Source organism: Gallinula chloropus (genome assembly GCF_964237585.1).
Source record: "Gallinula chloropus genome assembly, chromosome: 3".
Classification (NCBI taxonomy): domain Eukaryota; kingdom Metazoa; phylum Chordata; class Aves; order Gruiformes; family Rallidae; genus Gallinula; species Gallinula chloropus.
In genome coordinates, this window is record NC_140087.1 from 6,592,639 (window position 1) to 6,609,640 (window position 17,002).

Sequence of the window (17,002 nt, forward strand, 5' to 3'; positions counted from 1 at the left end):
ATTTTGCCCAGATTATTAGTTACTGGAGCAAAGGTTATGGTCATTGTTGATTTTGGCTTTTCTTTAACTAGCTAAAGCTGAATGATAACATAGAAATTAATTACTTCAAGGTGATAAAGTCCCCTTCTGGTTTTACTCCTTGAAAACTCTCGTTTGTACTAATCAAAGATGTGACTATTCACTCATCATTTAACACTGGGTCAGGCTAAAGGGAGTATTCTTCTTTCCTATAAAGTTTAGAAGAAATGGAAGAAAAATATAAAAACAGAGAATCAAGACCAGAAGACTTGCAACTTATCTCAGAACTGAAAGACCTAATTGCAGAGCGGGACCAACTCATAAAGAAATTGATTGTAAGACTTTTATGCTCTTTTGGTTTAGTATCTTGACAGATATAAAAGTTTATGTAATTCAGAGTGTTTGAAATGTATTTAAAGAACCAGTCCTGCTAGCCTGTTATTCACACTCTTTCACACCTTATTCCTGTATAACAGCAAAACTAATTGGCTACAGAGAGCTTGGCACAGTCGAGCACAACACGTGGTTACAGAAAATATCTCAGTAGGACAGTGATCAGGCGTCTCCTGTCTCCAGTGCTGGAATAAGCCAGCCCCTGTCAGCCACATAAGAAACAGACCGAGTTCCTGACTCAGAGCACAACACCCTGTGGTAGATTAGTGTGATTAGATCCTGGTTCAGGGGCAAGAAGGAATGAGGAAATTAAAACTAATTAGAGATCAGAACTTAACTACACCAAGTCTTTCCCAGAGCATAATCCGTTAGGCTGTGCTCACTCTCAGGAGCACAGAACTGCATAAAGAGAAATTATTTTGTATTTGCATATAACATATAAAACATACAAAATAGGAAACATATTAAATACAAACCCTAAACCTCAATTTGAGATCATTTTATGGGCAGATTTGGCCACTCGCTAATTGAAAACGCATAAAAAGAAGTTTCTATTTGTTCTTCTTTTTAGGAGGACAAAAAGTTCTATCAGCTGGAGCTAGTTAACAGGGAGACTAACTACAACAAAATGTTTAATGCAAGCCCTAATGTTGGTGTTATTAATCCATTGGTGAAGGTATGTTCCATGGACTTCATTGCTAAAGTGAAGAAAAAGAAATCTAAATTTAGGATAGAGTAAAAATAAGAAATATATGCGTACCTGTGTGTGTGTGTGTGTGTGTGTGTGCCTGTGTATGTACATGTATCACTCTTATCAGACATGTTCAGAAGAAGGAACATAGTTTTCCATCTGTCTCTACCCATTTCTGTCTAGGTTTGTTTCTTTTGTGTTGTTGAGAGATCCACTGATACTGTTGCCCCAGTTTGCTAGACACCTATGACACAGACCACGGTTCCTTCTCACAAAACTTCAAGATAGTGACAGAAAGGCAACGTGGGGCGTGACTCCAGCATATACTGGAGAACAATGACACCTGTAACTAGATTTGGTTTCATAATTTTTCTTGGTGGTTTTGGAAAGTGCAGGGGCAGTTTCATTTTTCAGGTGGTGCTGGGGATGGTAGAGCATTAGAAAGGGAGAGGGGACACTAAAGGAAGGGAATTAAGGGGAAAAGGGAGAAGGAGCAGAGTGTGAGAATGAGTTTGAATGGAGAAGGAGTAATACTGGAGAACTGGAATGACAAACCAGGTGTCCAGGTGTGGGCTGTGGGGGCAGCGGGAGACAGAAAACGGTTCTTGTCACCTTCTGTATGAGCAAAAACCCCAGTTCTCTCTACCCTGCTGACCAGCAGCCAGTGCAGACTGCAGTACAAGCAGGCATGGTAGAGCCTCCCTGTCACATCAAAAGCCAACAGCATTCCTTTGTGAGGAATGTGAACTGACTGTGGTGGGGTGCCTTAAACCTATTTCTTTTCACTGCTTCGGGAGTAAGACGTTTCCTTCCTCCTTGTGATAACCCTTAGGTTATTTCACCTGCATGGAAAGGGAAGAGATTTCTCCCAGCTGTAGAGGCAGAAGAACTCAGGAAGGTTCTGAAGCAGAGGGTAACCCAAGGGGCGCAGCGTGAACAGCTCAGATGCCCACGACCTTTGGAGATCAAGGTTCAGGCTCCGGTACTTTAAAGGAGCTCTGGCTCCATTACTTAGGATCAGGCTGTGGTATTTAGCTAAGCCTTACTGGCATTTCACATCAGACCAGCCTATTTTCCACTTGTTGGTATTTTTCTACCTTGTGCAGGAGCTTATCAGCTCTTATCTGAGGATGCTCAACTTCTATGTGTGACCACATAAAAGAACTTAAGTTTGGGCCCAGCAGAGACAGTAATACCAGGACCACCAGATACAATTTGGATGCTGTGGTCTTAGGTGATAAAGGGTGTTTGGAAATTTGGAAGTTTGTCTGAATCACTCACCTATAGAGACATGAAATGTAATCATAGAGTCACAGAATCATAGGGGTTGGGAGGGACCTCGAGAGATCATCGGGTCCAACCCCCAGTCATCAAGGATGTAACCCTGTGCTTTGTGTGAAATCTGACATGTCTGGGGAAAGTACTTTGACATCAGATTTCCACAGTGATAATTCATATTTTGTTATAATATGTTTCTGTCACTTAAAGCTGTTTGGACTTTACAGCTGTCTGGCATGCCAGAACGTCCTGATCTCTCATGTTGTGGGTTGTGGACTGTGTCACTTGATTTGGTCAAAGCACGTACCGTCTTACCAGAGAATGAAGCACAAAGACACAGCAAATCATTCTCTGACTTAATTAAAAGGCAGAATTTATGAGTGTCTACTCATATTACTGCAAAATTAGAGCCACTGCAGTGGCATTACAGCTCCTGCCATCTGGCATCTTCAGTAGGACATTGTTATGTTGGACGTTTCTTGATACTTTGCATGAATTTCATGGAAACCATACGTGCAGTTTTGTCTCTCCAGATTTGACTGCTTCAGAAGCATAGCTGGTTTTGTAGAGAGTAAGACATGAACTGTAGTGGTTTTCTAAGCACTTACGTGGATAAACAGGCATTTTCCAGCAATGAGCCCCCTGAGCAGCACACAGATTTAACTGTGGTGTGTTGAACATGCGGTTTTAATTGGTGTGTAAGCTACCTTGCAGATGTATTTTACATACAGTTGGCTACATTTCTACCAAACTAATTTTTCCACCATGATGTTATTTCTTGCTGCTTCAGCTACTGCAGAAGACGTGAAGTGCATGGGAGGATCTTAGTTTAGCCCTTTGCAGCTGCTGATCTTGCCCTGTGACACTTTGAAACCAGACTTTTTTCTATTGCAGCTTTCTGTTAGTTTGCTGTGGGTTTTTAACTGTATTTGGACAAACGTGTCCCCCAGCCTGGCTACAGTCAGTGGCATTGGCATCTGCCAGCCCTTGAAGAGGTCAGGCACTGAAGCCTAAGCTAGCAGAGGGCAGAACAGAAGACAAGTACCAGCCAACCCCAGGACTCTGGCTGTCTTCTTCTGACCTCCTGCCCACCCTTGAATAGAGCAGCTCTTCCGTTTGAAGTGGAATTCTGCTGGGAAATATTCTGTAGAAACAACACGACATTCCACTCGTCTTTCACTCTTAGTTCAGACTTGCGCAGCGCAGAAGCCCTTCAGGGGGGTTCTCCCAGCTGCTTTGTTGGGGTGGTTGCACATATGTAACTGAACAAAAGTATTTATTTTATAGTCAGACAATACATAATTTATGAGAATAAATGAATCCATTCATTCAAAAATCCTGTTTTTGGAAACAGGTTTTTTTGCTTATCAATATTTTAACGGGAACACGGGCTGGTTGATAGAAGACAGAAAATACAGTGTTCTGTCACACAGCGATTTTGAATAAGCTTTAGAGGTATCTGAGGCATCCTTCTGCATTAAAATACCTATGACAGTAGGGCAGATAGATAAATAACTACTGATTCCTTTATCAGATATGTTACGGGGTGCAGAGTAGTGACACAACACTGGAGTCCTTCAGTACTTTGAGTCCCTGGAACCACTGTGGGTAGGAGCAGAGGGAGGACAAAGGACGCTGTTGAGCTGTGCCTAGAAGTGGCAGCTGCAGCAGCTCTGCCAGCCTGGGCTTTGCCTGGGGCAAGGAACACGCCCCCCATGCAATAATCCTTTAGCAGCGTTGCCGTAGGGGTTGCTAACGATGAGGGTGTAACTGCTCTGAGAGGAACGCAGCTGCTTTTCTGGGTTCCGTGTTCCCATCACCAAAAACGTGCCTCGGTGATGGGCTGAAACTTGTGGGAGAGATGCACTGTTTTGGCCATTGAAACTCACTATAATTACATTTGATGGCAGAGCAGTTTCACTGGTGTCAAGGAAAGACTTAAACACAAAAGGTTTCAGTGAGAATTTGGGGGAAAACTTCCCACAGGCAACATTTTAAACAGAGCAAAGTGTTATATGAGAAGATCTTATATAACGTATCCATTGGCTATTACACACAGTCTTAAAAACTTAATCATCTTAATCAGAAATTTGATTTCTCTGTGAAAATTTGTGCTGTTCAGTTCTGGTCAAAGCAAATGGTAAAACTACAATTGGGGTAAAAAGCCCAACCTGCCCCAACTGCTCTCCTTCAAAAACAACCCCCAACCAGCCAGCAACACAACTTTTACATTTGCAAATTTCCTCCTCTGTCCTGGTGCACGAAGCCTTCCTTACGTTTGTTATTTCTAATGCAGCAAAAGAAGAAGAACGATAAATCAACAAACAGGTTTGTGAGTGTCCCCAATCTAAGTGCTCTGGAATCTAGCGGAGTGGTGGGCAATGGACATCCTAACCGCCTGGACCCCATTCCTAACTCACCCATCCACGATATTGAGTTCAACAGCAGCAAACCACTGCCACAGCCAATGCCACCCAAAGAGCCCAAGACGTTTTTGAGGTGAGCACTGCCTCACCAATCTTTTTCCTTTTTCTCTTTTTTTTTTTTTCCTTTTTCTGCTTAACTCAGGAAAATTTTGCCTTCCTATTGAGCCGAGTCCCATTCGCTTTACGAACCTTTCAGAGGTACAAGTACTCTTACGGCGTCTTTAATTTTTACATTAGATTTGTAACCTCTTTCTAGTATTCCTTTTTACTGTAGACCTTGTTGAAATGTGGGGTATTCTCTCACTTTTCCCTAAGTCCCAAGCTTTGGAAACCTCTTTAGATACTTGAACAGAACCCATGTGCTTCCAATTGTTTACGTATAGAACAATTGTTTTAAACGTTTGTGTTATTTTAGTGTCATTTAGGAATTGGTACCAGCACAGAATTTCTTTTATTCACTATTATAACAGTTTATAATGTAAGGAAACTCCTTTCTGTGCTGCCTCAGTGTTTTGTGTTTTCCCTTTCCTCACCCCTAGCAAATTGTTCCACAGGAGCAACCTTAATGCAGCAACTGGAAACGTGCATGCTGGGAAGCGTAACGCTTCCAGTAACCAAACCCAGCATTAAAGCCTCAAGTAACTCCTTGGCAAAGTAACACAGTGACCTGCCTAACTCGGAAGTGGCATTTCAGGGGCAGGATTTTGATCTTTGGGCTTTACATGCCCACACAGTCAATGCACTGAAGCGCTGTACTCTGTATCTGGTGGGCGCTGAGCTCTTACCTCTGAGCAGGCAATTAAAAGCACTGTGTAATTACCGGTTCCACAGTTGGTTGTTTACTCTCTTTCAGTTTAATGCGCAAGACCGCGTACCCAGCAACTACTAATTATGATGGGAAACAAAGAGTGGAATCCCAAGCAGACAAAGGAAAGCAGTCTGCCTCAAGAAAACAATGTTTTTTCTAAAAACAACCTAACCAATGCTTGGTTTTCCCCTGTGCATGTGAAGCGCATGTGCATGAGCTCGTGGGCTGTGATGCTGGAGTCCCCATTCCAAATCGGTTTGTGCTTTGTGTTATCCAGCAATACAGTAGGGATTAGTTTTCTTACTGATTTTCATTGATCAAGGAATTTACTTGTGTAATTAAGCTTAAATTAGACTGAAGCATTCTCTCTTGCACACTGGGTGAGAATGGGGGAAGCAAGTCCCGTCTGCAGCGCGGCGGTTTCCTTTTCCCCGGTGTATGAGTGTGTTTTAAATGTCTGCATGAGCAGCAGCGCGAGCGACACCCGTGAGCAGAGTTAAGTATCCCAAGGGCGTGTATTTGTGTTCAGTTCCAAACTGGTCTTTGTGAGCACATGTCTATAAATATGATGCTCGCATCATATTTCTGAAAATTAACTTCACCACCAGGAAAGGATGCTAAAAGAGGGGCTTCTACAGCCACGCTTTTCCAGGAAAACCCTTTTTGTTCTTCCTGAAAAAAAAAAAAACCTCCAGCTGTTTGTAAGATTTGAAATTATGTTTTCCAAAACACGATTTGCCCACGCTCCTGAGTCATGTGGCTCCTGAACTGACTTGTCCGTGCTGCTGATGCTCTCCAATGGAGTGGATGATCAGAGATCCTGTAGGGAGACATTAAGTCACGTCCTGAGATGCAGTGACAGTTAACCCATGGGAAACAGACTGTGTTCTTTACTGAATATTCCTTGTGATTCTGTTTTTTCCCTCTCTCCTAACGCTCCTTGTGCACTTGTGGGATAATGTGTTGTTTTTCTGTTTCCCCTGTGAATTTAGCCCTCCTCAGACTGACGTCTCACCGGTGGCTTCACCAGATCCGCAGCGCCAGGAGTGGTTTGCCCGGTACTTCACGTTCTGAGCCGTGGTTGGGTTTTGTGGCACAGCGTGATGTGGACTGTTAATTAAGAGCATGACCTTATAAAGAGTAAACTCTCATGTGAACGAGCTTTCCTGTCATTTGTCAAACACTGTGAATGAGAAAGTATTTGTCTTTCTGATTTGAAACTGCACTGTATTTCATGTTATTCTTTGTTGGAATCACTTGACATGGTACTATCTAACGTGTGTAATTATAACTATTATTTTTATTTAAAATGGAGGAATCTTTAAACTTTGTAACTGCTACATAATAAATTTTGGTAGAACAAACATCACGCTTTTCCCCTTTTTCCTCTAAATGTGTCTTCTTTGGTTTCAGGTAAGGCTTTTTCCCCCAGAAATAATGTAACTGTGCAGTTACTACAAACACAAATTATAAAAGCAAAAAGTATATACATCTCTCTCCACAGTTTGGGCAGAGTGTGTTCAGTCTGTCCCAGTTCTGTTGCTTTGTAGCAGTTTAAAAACTGTCTAACTCTCCAAAAATTCAAAGGAAGAATGTGAAGGAAATCCAAACTAGGGTGGCTGCTAGCACCTTCCCAGCAGGGTAATTTTGACAAGAGGCTGAAAAAAGCCACAAACCGGGAGCTTGTTCATTGGGGACACCCACACACACACACACACTTACCTGTTGCTCATGAGATTTTGCCATCTAGTTACAATCAAACATTTTATCATTGAATTTAAGACGAAACCCTTCCCACGTTATGTATTTCTTGTATGAATACTCCCCAAACCATGCTTGCAACCCTTAGAGTATCTCTGCATATACCACAAATGTACATGTGGAGCGTACAGTCCTGCTTTGGATAAAATTCATGCCTGAAATGGAGAAGGAAAAACAAAAAAAACAACCCAAAACCAAACCCTACCACCAAAAAAGCCCCACCCAACTCTTTCTGTTTAGACACACCTTAGACACAGACCTTTCATTAACACTTTGTCTGTGCTTAGGGGTTTTTTCTTCTTAAACTGATATATGAACACGTTTTTTCAGCTAGTGAGCATGACTCTCTGATCTACACCTTTTATGATGCCAGTGTTGCTCGATAAACTCGCTGCAGCATATAGAAAACTATAGAGCTTATTGTCTTTTTTTAATATTTTTTCATTCAAAGATTACCACGAAGTAACTCACACTGGTAGTCTCAGGGAGAAAACTGTCTCTTTGTTTTATGAATGTATTTTTAAGCTGACTCTCTCATCTTTTAAAAGCAGGAAAAAAACATTTTGAGTTATTTGGATAAGGTGTTAGTTAGCATATACAAAGGTCTTGAACTTTACTATTTCATCTGAAGCCCTAACTACGTCCTTTTTTCATTACGTGCACAGAGGTCCATACCCAGATGAAGATACTTGCTAATTACAATGGGTTTTATATGTAGTATATGTATAAATGAAAAATTTGTATGTTTTCATATAAACATTATAAAAATCTTCTAAATGAACATTTTAAAAACTTCTGTCTTACAACTCTGCTTGGTAACTCCACTGAAAGCTGTACTCTGGTGATGCTGCTGCGGACTGAAGATGTAGACAGCAGATTCTCTGTAGCTGATGGACTCAACTGTAGGTATATGCAACTTCTTAACTTTAGAAGCAAGCCATATTGGGCAAAATGTCAGATTTCTTGGCTGTTACCCAAAATAAAATACACTAGCTCATTTTGTTATAACATTCTGACCTGAGTGTTGTGTATTTTTTCTTGCATGCTCTGCAAGGGCCCAGCCTGTTCCTCCCACCACCCCTCACCCTGCTTCATGTGTACGTTTTACACAGAGAATCAACAGCTGAACAGTAACCTGAAGATGACACCTGCACTCGCTTTACCACTTCAAGAGAAGGTGCCTGGTGGATTTTTACTAGCAGGCATTTCTCTTTCAGGAAGGAGAAGAAAGTTAGGAAGCACTCAGGTACCGTGTCTGCTGCACTCTGCAGCTCATAGAATCATAGAATGGCATGGGTTGGAAGGGATCTTGAGGATCATACAGTTCCAACCCCCCTGCCACAGGCAGGGACACCAACCTCAGGCCTGGATCTACACAAGGCTGCCCAGGGCCCCATCCAACCTGGCCTTGAACACCTCCAGGGATGGGGAATCCACTACCTCTCTGGGCAGCCTGTTCCCCATTTAATGCACAGAAGTTAAATTCAAAAGAACTGTCTTGGATTTGCAATCCTTGATCACTTCAAATAGAGTAAGAATATCTATGTATGATATCAAACCAGAGAACATGGGATAGTAATGAATATCAGGCTTCACTCATGGTATCAGACCTGTTCACGATGTCAGAGCAATCTCTTGCTTGCTTAAGGTTTATTTTAAGTTCTGTGTGAATTTTGTTACATGATCCTTGTGCTATCAGCTATCCACAGGTAAAAGCTCACTATTAATTGGGCACTGAGAAAATCAGGCTCTGAGTTTTCCTGCTTTGCTGTGATGACCTTCCCTTAGAAGGACAATGACTGAGTCACCTCACTTAAGAAAACTCTGATCTTCAACCTCCTCTGCAGCCAACAGGCACCTTCAAGGGTGAATGGGGTCCCGTGACTGCGTACGGGGAGGAAGCGCAACAACAAATCTAAGTGCCTCTGTTGACTAAATTTAGGTGTGAGGAATCCTATCCTGTAATTTTTGACATTTTTCTTAACCAACATTTGCAAAAATGTATCAGGCTTAAAAGAAACAAACTCGGTTCCCTTGCAGGAGTGGAGCTACTTTTTTCCTGGTACATTCAATGAACAACAGTCCTCTTTTTGGTGCCCAACTCGGAGGCTTGAAGTCACAACCCCTGGATAAGCAGTCCCATGCTGTACTGCTACCCCAGCCCTTGCAGCCCCAGGGAAGGTCTCCCAGCAATATTCTTGCAACAGTTGTTGGTTACACGTAAGACCAGAAAGACATTCAGGAGTGTGAGCAAGAGGCATATAATGGTCTGAACATCCCAGGGATAGACAGAGTTCTCTTAAGATGCTGTAACAAGTCTAAAGGAAAAAGGGGAGGCAGAAGCATCCCCATCATCCTCCCCCCCCCCCCATCTTCCCCATAAATTGTGTGTGATTGTGAAATAATGCTGAGATATGTTGCCCAATAGATGGAAATGACAGAAGTGACATGGAGAAATACCCCCTGAGGCTCACAAACAGAAAGCATATCTCATCATAAATCGATACCACACAGTATAACAGGATTTGGAACCTGACTGCCCTCCCTGAGGTGATAAACAAGATGACAGGGATTGCATAAAGGGGGTGTGGGCTCATATACCACAGCCAAGTGATGAAATAAAACATCACATCACCTCTTTGAATGGGATAAACATTTGTCTTTGCTTTTTTAACACAACTGGGTCAGATCTACCATTTCCCCAACCCTACGAGACCCACGTTGGGCACCAAAGAGGACTCTGGTGGTTCAGCCCCAAACAGTGGCTGAGCACCACACGCCACTTGCTCACTCCCTGAGGAGAAACAGAGAAACTCTGTGGGTTGGGACCTATGAGGCAAACTAGTGATCCACTCTGGAGTCCTGCACAGTCTCTGAGTTTGTAAGCTGCTTGTTGCTAAGGCAACTCAGTTACTTTCAGAGCTAAGCATGGTACAGAGGCCTGTACACAGTAAGCATCTGGCTGAACACAACAAGAAGCACTGCTGCTGCTGCCAGCAGCACTGATGGCAATGTTGCTAGGGAACAAGAGTCTAGCTTAAGAAAATAAAAGCATAATTCAATAATGACTACCAAAACGGGGATTCATTATGACTGTGAATACTCTTGGAAATTATCAGGCCATCCTTGTTCAACCTGACAGACCAACAGAAGAGGGGTGGTCAGCAGGGACAGGGAGGTGATTGTCCCTCTCTACTCTGCCCTTGTGAGGCCCCATCTGGAGTCCTGTGTCCAGGTCTGGGACCCACAATACAAGAAAGATGTGGAACTGTTGGAGAGGGTTCAGAGGAGCCACAAAGATGATTAGAGGGCTGGAGCACCTCCCTATGAAGAGAGGCTGAGGGAGCTGGGCTTGTTCAGCCTGGAGAAGAGAAGGCTCTGGGGGGATCTCATTGCAGCCTTCCAGTACCTGAAGGGAACACACAAACAGGAGAGGAATCAACTTTTTAGAAGGGTAGACAATGGCAGGACAAGGGGGAATTGACTGAAGCTGAAGGAGGGAAGGTTTAGATTAAATGTAACGGGGAAGTTCTTTACAGAGAGAGTGGTGAGGTGCTGGAACAGGCTGTCCAGAGAGGTGGTGGATGCCCTGTCCCTGGAGGTTCAAGGCCAGGTTGGATGGGGCCCTGGGCAACCTTGTGTAGATACAGGCTGGAGGCTGGTGTCCCTGCCTGTGGCAGGGGGTTGGAACTGTATGATCCTCAAGATCCCTTCCAACCCAGACCATTCTATGGTTCGATGATTCTATGAAAAGTTTAGAGAGCTACTGAGTCTTGAGCTGGAACTGCAGCTGTTTAACTTCAGTTACAGAGCATCAGCTGAGACAGGCTGGGCACAAAGGAGCAGCACACTTCGGGCTGTAAATGCCACAGGTAGCCTCGGGCCAGCTGGCGATGGCAACAGCCCTGCCTTAGGGCAGAGACCAAAGCCCAAGCTTTACCAAAACGTGAGCATTCAGCCAGATTCACACCACTCAGTCTAAACCTTTACCTGACCTGTGGGATCCACAAGCCCTTCTCAGCAGCTTGGTGACAGTGTCACAATTACATGTTGGAGTGGGACACGTACCAGCCACCCTGACCTTGGCATTAGCAGGCAGCTCTTGTACTCTCCTGGGATGCTTCCAGATCAAGACACAGGCTGTATTCTGTGAAACAGAACAGTTTCTGCTCCTCATGTTTTTCTTCACAGCCACACAAGGCTATCAGAAGTGACCTGAAAGCAAAGAAATAATAACACTGGCTTATGTAAGAGCCATTCAGAGTGGAAAGCGGAGACAAACCAGGAAATCACTCTGAGCCCAGGACAAGAGAGCTTTTCAGGCTGGGGACTGCCAGCACCACCTCACACGCTCATTTGAACTAATTACTTTCTCTTGCCCTACTTTGCACCCTGATTTCAAATGGGGTTTTTACCTCGTGGGTTTTCAAATGGGCATGATGTGCTTGTCCTATGACTGCTTTGTTGAGAACAACAGTTCTTCACCATTCAGCTAAGCACATAACTGTTACGAGTTATTATTAGACAGTAGCAAAATTATAAGTATTTTCTGTAGGAACCACTACCCAGTTGCAGCTTTCACACGCCAGTACCAGTAACTTGCTGTGTAGCTGTAATTAGCTGCTCCAGTTGCAGGCTGCTGCATTCCTTCTCAGCCTGTTGCTCTAGCTGTTCAGGCTGCAAAACGCAGAGTCTGAGAGGGTGCAGACGGCCACCTCCAGGAAACCACAAAGAGTACAGCTCTGCTGTGCCAGGAGCCAGGCAACAACAAGCAGGTAGGAAGAGCTGCATCCCATCATGAGACAGAAGCAGCCTGGCTTTGTACCTTGCAAGGCAGCGCCCTAAACTGAGCCAAGCTGACACCGAATGCGTGCTGTCGGCGCTGTGGAGGCAGGGCTTGGCACTCCACCCAGGGTGATCTCTACCAGAAACAGTTTTGGGTTTTCACAGTGATGTCAGCAGTGCTTTTGCAGCTGTATCAATTCAACTGGTCAGAATATGACCATTTCGTAAAGCAAAATGGGTTTTTACTTCTAGAGTAAATCCAGGGGTTTGAGACATTTCCTCTTTATAACCCCCTGCAGCAGCCCTAGACTTTTGCTGTAAACACTGTTTCCTTCTGACAAGGATTTTGGCAACATCTGCAAACACTCTGAAGAAGTTTGTATCTGCAACCCATGCAGTACAGGGAACAAGTTCTGTCCACTGATTTACCAGTCATGAGTCATGTGCAGGAACCCCCTTCCGACAGCTTGTGGAGTAGCAATTCAGAGCAAGGTGATCTGAAGCCCCTGTAGTTCCAGCCAGAAGCTTTCACCCAGATACACCACAACCTTTCCTTTCTCTGCTGGCCAAACATTCCTTGCTCAACTTATGGGTGGTAAGATGACAGGTCAAGTAACAACTGCAGCTTTCTTACTCATTAAGATCACATTCAAGTATGACCAGGACAAAAAACATGGTAGACATTCAAATTAATTCTCTTAGTTTAATTTAAGCCGTACATTACTATTTGAAAATAAGGGATTTAAAGGACTTTTTTTGTTTGAAAAGCATTGATTTTCCCCTCCACCAACTCTAAAAAAACACGTTATAATACAAATTTTGTACATTCCTTCTGATATCTTATTATAGAACTACCAGTACAGTTCTGATACTCTGGTGATAGTATGGTCCATGTTTTGGTTTAGGATCTTTTGTGGGCAACAATTTCTGTTCTGGTCACACATCTATAATTCATCACTAATACAAGCCAACAACGGGAGGTCCTGGGAGTGGGGAGTTCAAAAAGGAAGTTTTAATATCCTTCAAACGCTCTGAAGCTTTAGGAACATTAAGTTATTGGAACATTAAGTTACTGTCTGTGATACTACAAGACTTGAATGGAGATATGAAAAGAGTCTTCAAATACAGTGTCAGAGGTGCTGAGAAAATACACATAGTAATTCCAAAGACAGTCTATTTACACTGAACTCAGCAGGTGCAGAACTCACACACGTAGGCATAGCACTCCTTAGAAGAGCACATGCATGCTGTAGAGCAAAGAAACGTGCACGCTGGTGGAGAAACTGGGATCCAGTTTCACTCCTTAGGCCTGGAATTCAATTTTGAAACTGAATTAACTCGTTGAAAGATAAAATATTTCAAATAGTTACTGCGTTGCAACACAAATTCAGCAAAAAGAAGATAGGAAACTATTCAAAACAACACACCATAAATTCTGAGCAAAAGCTTTAGAGCCTCCAGCAAACCCTGCACTTTGGCTACATTTAAAATAAAATCCCCAAACTCCTCAGACTTTGCTATGATGTGCCCTCATGAAGGGGGAATGGAATGACTTGTTAGGCAGCTCACTTCAAAGCAGCCAGATTTAGACTTCATGGGATTTGCAAACCCCATCGGGGTGAGTTGCAGGAAGCAGCAGCAAATACGAGCTTCAGCTACCATGGGGCAACTGTGCAGCACCCCTTTCCCCCCAACTTGTAATCCTCCTGTATTTTATGGAGCAGCAACGTCCCTTTGTAACAAGGGAACAGAGACATTCAGAATCAAAGAATGACAGAATGGTTTGGGTTGGGTGACACCTCAGACCTCATTTAGTTCCAACCCCCCTGCAATGGGCAGGGACACCCTGCACTAGGCCAGGGTGCCCAAAGCCCCATCCAACCTGGCCTTGAACACTGCCAGGAAGGGGGCAGCCACAGCTTCTCTGGGCAGCCTGTGCCAGGGCCTCACCACCCTCACAGGGAAGGATTTCTTCCTAACACCTAATTTAAATCCACGCTCTTCTAGTTTAAACCCATTAACTCTTCTCCTGTCACTCCGCATTTCAGCAAACAGCCCCTCTTTAGGTGCAGGAAGGCTGCTCTAAGGCCTTGCCCATGCTCTTAGGCAAACAGCGCGCAGCACCTTTGAAATGTCTCTTTTACACCGTGAGGCAGAGCAGCTGGGGTACCCTCCGCAGCCAGTGAGCGCTCTGCTCTCCCTCTCCTCTCCTCTCCTCCCGGCGCGGCCGGGCGCCTCACTGCTCGGCGGGGTGCCGGGCCTGCCCGCCCCACAGCTGCTCCCAGGGGAACCAGCCCTCAGGCAGCCACGGCAGCCCTGCGGGAGCGGTCCGTGCCCACGCCACGGCCGCGGAGGCACCTAAGGGAAGCGCTCCCCGTACCCTGTCCGGGTCCGCAGCCGCTCTCCGCCCCAGCGGCTCGCTCGGGCTCCGCCGGGCCCGGGAGTGGAGCGGCGCGGAGGGGGCGGGGACGGAGCCGCTTCTCCTGCCGGGTGAAGGAGCCGCGGACACTGCCTCCGTGCGGCGCGGCGGCGAGAGCCAAGCCGGAGGGGCGGCGGCGGTCCGTGCTGCAGGTACCGAGCGGGAGCGGGGCGGCCGCGGAGCTCCACCCGCGGAGCCGATGGTGCGGGCGGCGGGAGCGTCCCCGCGGCCCCAGCCGCCCGGAGGCGAGGCGGGAAAGCCCTTGGGCAGCGCAGGCGGCTGGCCGAGGAGGCGCGCAGCCGACCTGACCCGGCCCGCCCGCGCTGCGCTGCACAGCCCCCGCCCGGCCGCGCCGCGTTCAAATCCTGCCGCGCTGGCGGCGCCTGAGGCGAGAGCGGAAGGCCTGGCTCAAGCGCTGCTGCTCCTCCGCTCACTCGGCGCGGGGGAAGAGGGGAGGTGAGTCGCCGAGCGGCTTCGCTCTCTGGCATTAACGGGGCGAAACATCCCGGACCAGAAGCCGCTCATCACCCAGCCTGTCGCGGCGGGCGGGCTGAGTGACTGACCGGCCGGCAAGGGGCGGGGGTGGGTGGGTGGGTTGGTTGGTTGGCGGGAGCCGCCAGAGAGAGGAGGCGGCGCGAGCGCGGCGGCCGGGCGCGGCACGCGGCAAGCGGGCGCGCGTTGTCGCGAGGCGCCGTTGCGCAGGCGCGCTCCGCCCCGCCTCGCGCTCCTCCCGCCCGGCGCCGTCACGGGCCGCTCCGAGCGCCAAGTAAGTTCTGGCGTTGGCGCCTGAGCTCCCTGCCCGCCTTCGCCTTGTGACGGCTTCGCCTCTCCCCCGCCTGCAATGTAGGCGCGACATGGTGCTGAGCGCGGACCAGGTGAGCCTCATCGGGCAGGTGTTCGAGTCCTACGTGCTGGAGCACCACCGAGACGACATCCTGGGCATCCTGAGGGAGGCAGACGACGAGGCGCACTATCCCCTCGTCGTCGATGCCATGACGCTCTTTGAGACCAACATGGAGATCGGGGAGTATTTCAATGCCTTCCCCACCGAGGTCCTCGTCATTTTTGACAGCGCCCTGCGCCGGGCTGCCCTGGCAGAGCTGCAGGCTGCCACGTCCCCTCCACAGCTCAGCATGAAGCAGAACCTCCACGCCAGGGTCTCGGGTGAGTGGTGGGGGAGCGGCGGCGGCAGCAGCAAAGCACCCCAGGTGTATCCCCCAGTCGCCATTGCCAAGTTTTCTCTTACTCTGGAACAAACTCTGGGAGTGTTGTGGGAAGGAGCGAGTTGAATTCTTGTGGTGTTGGTGTTTGAAGCAGCTGGAAAGGGCTGGTGTTTGTTCAACAAAAAACCAACATGTGCAAACACGTGGAGTTGTGTGGAACAGCCCAGAAAAACAGCAGTGGCCATCACATGGTGTGTGTGCAGTGCTTGGTGTTTGATGCTGGGTCAGGACTTGAGCAGATAATGGCAGGACAAGGGGGAATGGACTAAAGCTGAAGGAAGGAAGGTTTAGATTAGATATTAGGGGGAAGTTTTTTACAGAAAGAGTGGTGAGGGGCTGGAACAGGCTGCCCAGAGAGGTGGTGGATGCCCCGTCCCTGGAGGTGTTCAAGGCCAGGTTGGATGGGGCCCTGGGCAGCCTTGTGTAGATCCAGGCCTGGAGGTTGGTATCCAGGCCTGGAGGTTGGTGTCCCTGCCTGTGGCAGGGGGGTTAGAGCTCTATGATCCTTGGGGTCCCTTCCAACCCAGACCATTCTATGATTCTATGATGAAAGCCCTTCTGTGGAAAAAGGTTCCTCAGAGCAGAGGTTGGTCTCACATTATTTCTCTTGTTAGCCAGAATTCTAAAGGCAAAAAACAATAAGGGAAGAAAAGTTAACAGGTTTTCTTTCAGGTTAACTTCCTTACTGTGTCAGTTGGCTCCTGGTCTTTATTTGCTCCAGCAATCTCCCACTAAAATTTACCTAGTAATAAGCAATAAGGGCATATCAACTTGTAGCGAACAAAAGGACAAAATCCTCTACAAGTTGATATGCTGTTATTCCTTATCACTAGGAAATTTTTAGTAGTTTTGAGTTGTGGCAGGTGTGAAGTGCAGGTTCTGGGGTTAAAATACTGATTTTTGCCTGTTCTGGGGAATTGAGGTCAGCAATGGCACAGTCTTTTCTGGCCATTTCTGATTGTAACTGCGTGGAGCTGTCTCATCTGCAAAGGTAAGAGCTGGTAACCTGAGCTTCCCTCCTCTGCCCCATGTTGGAGTGGTTTGTGATATGGTCTTTTGGCTGCATGAACTGGTATGAATCACAGTTGTTAAACAGACCTATGTTTCATCCCAGTAAATGTCATTAAAAATGCTGTTATTAGGACAAATCCATCAGAAATAATACGATTCATCTCTCAAAATGCTATTTTGTCAATGGTT

At 46.4% G+C, this 17,002-nt stretch overlaps 2 protein-coding genes across 4 annotated transcripts in view; both read left to right on the forward strand.

Annotated features, from left to right (window-relative positions):
* Nucleotides 1-6,688, forward strand: part of FAM184A (family with sequence similarity 184 member A) — a gene marked incomplete at both ends in the record, with an annotated part of 70,591 nt that extends 63,903 nt beyond the window's left edge. For 2 of the 3 annotated variants that reach the window (XM_084261991.1, XM_084261992.1), the window contains 4 exons: nucleotides 236-353; nucleotides 983-1,087; nucleotides 4,677-4,879; nucleotides 6,607-6,688. In XM_084261991.1, coding sequence (XP_084118117.1) covers nucleotides 236-353; nucleotides 983-1,087; nucleotides 4,677-4,879; nucleotides 6,607-6,688 — 508 coding nt within the window. The remainder of the gene's footprint in view (nucleotides 1-235; nucleotides 354-982; nucleotides 1,088-4,676; nucleotides 4,880-6,606) is intronic. The other variant, XM_084261993.1, reaches the window with a different exon arrangement.
* An 8,745-nt stretch (nucleotides 6,689-15,433) lies between these two features.
* Nucleotides 15,434-17,002, forward strand: part of MCM9 (minichromosome maintenance 9 homologous recombination repair factor) — a gene marked incomplete at both ends in the record, with an annotated part of 48,038 nt that continues 46,469 nt past the window's right edge. Inside the window, 1 exon segment of the mRNA XM_084261525.1 lies at nucleotides 15,434-15,743. Coding sequence (XP_084117651.1) covers nucleotides 15,434-15,743 — 310 coding nt within the window.